Below are 3,085 nucleotides of genomic sequence, written 5' to 3' on the forward strand. Positions count from 1 at the left end.
GTTCTATATTTTTTTAAATTTTTTTTATTACTTACAGGCAAAAATGAATTTGTAATTTTTATTACCGAATAACTGCCCAAACTGTTTACAGTAACAGTAAGCGTAAGAATTATGTTATATCAAAGGGATTGATTTCTTGGGTGAAATATCTCATGCAACTATTTCGAGAAACACACCAATCTCTGTAACTGTATTGCTTAGGAAAATGTTGGCGATAACTAACCGTAGTCAAACGGTTCCGCTGGGCAAGTTCAGCCTGGCGCCCTCTTCGGTCGTTTTTAGATATGAGGAAGTAAGTATTTATTTGTTGGCACGTTCAGTTGGTTTGTCGTTGTCATATTTCGAAATCATTCTCGAACCACGAATCACTGTGAACCATGGCAGCTAAACGATCTGTCAACAAGATTGATGAAGATCTACTGACATGTTCTGTTTGTTTGGAACGTTACAAGAATCCAAAGATTTTACCATGTTGCCATTCATTCTGTGAGCAGTGTTTGGTGAAGTTGAAAGGACCACATGACACGGTTAAATGCCCCAAACTGCAGACAACGTATATCCGTGAGTAACATCCACGAACTCCCGCCAAGTACGATAATTAATTCTGTCATAGACATGGTTGAAGAACAGGAAAGGCATCCAGACGATAAAACATGCCATGGTTGTGAAGAAAACTCATCAACAAACAGGTGTGTAGACTGTGCTATGGATTTGTGTACAACGTGCACCAAAGTTCACAGTAAAATGCCAGTCAGTCGACATCATCGTATTATGACTATTGAAGAACTTGAAAAGGCCAAATTACGGGACAAGTCGATAGCATTGGCTTCTGTTTGTTGTACTTCTCATCAAGACAAACTTACTGAACTTTACTGTGAGCAATGTCAAGTAGCAATCTGTCATTTATGTTTGAGGTCAAAGCACAAAGGTCATGCAATAATCGACGTAGAGGGGGCTGCAGATAGATTTTGTAAGATGGCAACAGATCACATAAAACTCTTGAAAGCAAAACAAAGTGAAGTAAAACAAAGCAAAATAAGTGCCACAAAACTAACTGAGGATTTAGAAAAACAACATTTGCAGCGAAAACAACAGATAAAGAAACATTCACGAGAAACTATTGAGAAATTAACAAAAATAATAAAGCAGGAAGAAAGCAGTCACTTGACTAAATTAAAAACTGATTATGACAAAATGAATGAAGAGATTAACAGACAAATGCACCAGTATGAAACAACTGAGGAACTACTGACAAGTACAATAACGTTTATAAACAATTTATTACAATATAGCAGTGCTACACAGCTGATGAAAACTAGTAAAGAAACAACAAATCAACTGAAAAGTATGATGTCACTTGATACAACATGGAATGATAAAAATAGATCACTTCCACAGTTTTATCCTGGTGACATCACACTGCAAGGCATGCTGGGAACATTTCAGACTACAGAGGTAGATTATGTCTCACATTCATATCAGCAAACGCAAGAATCATCACATGTTACAAATACTCCAATGAAATTAGAGAAAATTATAGGGGGAGAAGGCACGGCACCGGAGATGTTTGATGTACCACTTGGAGTGAGTATCAATACATGTGGTGATATTGTGGTTGCTGATAATAGGAATGAGAGAGTTCAGATTATAGATATATATGGTACACAAAAGTCAAAGTTAAAATTTACAGGATATAGTAAACCAGTCAGACCCATAGATGTAGCAGTATCAGTAGATAATACATACTTCATTACAGATGGATCATGGGTAGGTAATGAAGGAAATAATCAGGTGATTGTATGTAATCAATATGGAAAGGTTATGTGTTTTGGTGGGAAAGAATTACAGGATCCGTGTGGAATTGCTATCAACCATAATAATGGTATTGTATATGTGGTTGATAGTGATGCACATTGTATAAGATTATATGAAAAAGCAGGTTTTAAGTATATTAAGTCAGTTGGTAGTGAGGGTCAAGGGTCATGTCAATTTGAATATCCAATGTTTATAGCTATCAATAGTAAGGGATGTATAATTGTTTCAGATGCAGGGAATGGTCGCATTCAGGTTTTTACGTCTGATGGTTTATTTATGTTTGCATTCAGTGGCCATCCAAATGACAAGTTTGACTGGCCCTGTGGCATTGCTACTGATAAGAATGATAATATTCATGTATGTGATTCTAACAACCATAGAGTGCAGTTGTTTAACAGTAAAGGTGAATTTATAACCAATATTGCTAGTGGTAGAAGAGTACTGTATGGTCCTACAGGTATTGCAATTACTGATGATGGTAAACTTGTAGTCACTGATCGCTCGGATTGTATTAAAATCTTTCCATCAGGAATGATGATTGTCAATCAAATTAAATGACCTTTGACCTGAAAGGGAAGGGAATATTGCGAATTTTAATGGTTGCCAAATAGTATGTGTTTGTGCTGTTAAGTAAAATGTATTTGTCGTTGTTGAAAATTCTGTGTGTGTAAAATTGTAATATATGCCTCTCTAAGGCTACGTACACGGCTGTTGTTCTAAATTGTTGCATTTCGGAAAAGCTAATAAGTAAACGTTGTGTAATTGGCAAAATGAATCACCGTTTTGTAATATTTGATGAAATGCAATGAGTACTTTAGCTTTTTTCTTGCCGCTCCTTTTAGAGTGATTTCCAAATGACGGGTAAACTCGTCGCAGATGGCGCTATTGATGTACAAAAAGTGAACATTATTGTTTGCTCTCAGGCCACTAAAGGACTCAGAACAGATTGTGGTCTGAGCTTTCCTACCTGTGCAGTAAAGTTTGGCAGAATTACTGCAAAAAGCATAATTGGAAAATCTTATATTTACGTTTGATCGAATATGTACGTGGAACGACAGCACCCGCTAACTTGAAACAATAACCTGTTTTAAATGAACTTCCCAAATTCACCGGATATTCTCAAAATACTATCCGACATACATCACATAGCTGGTGTTTTTGAAGTTCCTCCTGCCACGTCGCGTTATGGAGATGAAATCACATTGACTTGTAAGACGTAGTTAATGCTATTTATTGATGTAAAGTATTGAGTTTGTCGGACATACACACA

The 3,085-nt window shown here is 36.4% G+C and overlaps 1 protein-coding gene across 1 annotated transcript; it reads left to right on the plus strand.

The window, feature by feature from the left end:
- The first annotated feature begins 308 nt into the window (after window positions 1-308).
- LOC100373444 (E3 ubiquitin-protein ligase TRIM71-like) lies at window positions 309-2,520 on the plus strand. The gene has a single exon (XM_006823508.3). The coding sequence runs from the start codon at window positions 520-522 to the stop codon at window positions 2,371-2,373; it is 1,854 nt and encodes a 617-aa protein (XP_006823571.2). The 5' UTR covers window positions 309-519; the 3' UTR covers window positions 2,374-2,520.
- The last annotated feature ends 565 nt before the right edge of the window (window positions 2,521-3,085 follow it).

Source organism: Saccoglossus kowalevskii, chromosome 12 (genome assembly GCF_978046115.1).
Source record: "Saccoglossus kowalevskii chromosome 12, keSacKowa6.1, whole genome shotgun sequence".
Lineage (NCBI taxonomy): Eukaryota > Metazoa > Hemichordata > Enteropneusta > Harrimaniidae > Saccoglossus > Saccoglossus kowalevskii.

What these genes read in the sequence shown, in the direction of transcription:
- LOC100373444 (XM_006823508.3), top strand. Translation starts at nt 520, where the DNA reads ATGACACGGTTAAATGCCCCAAACTGCAGACAACGTATATCCGTGAGT.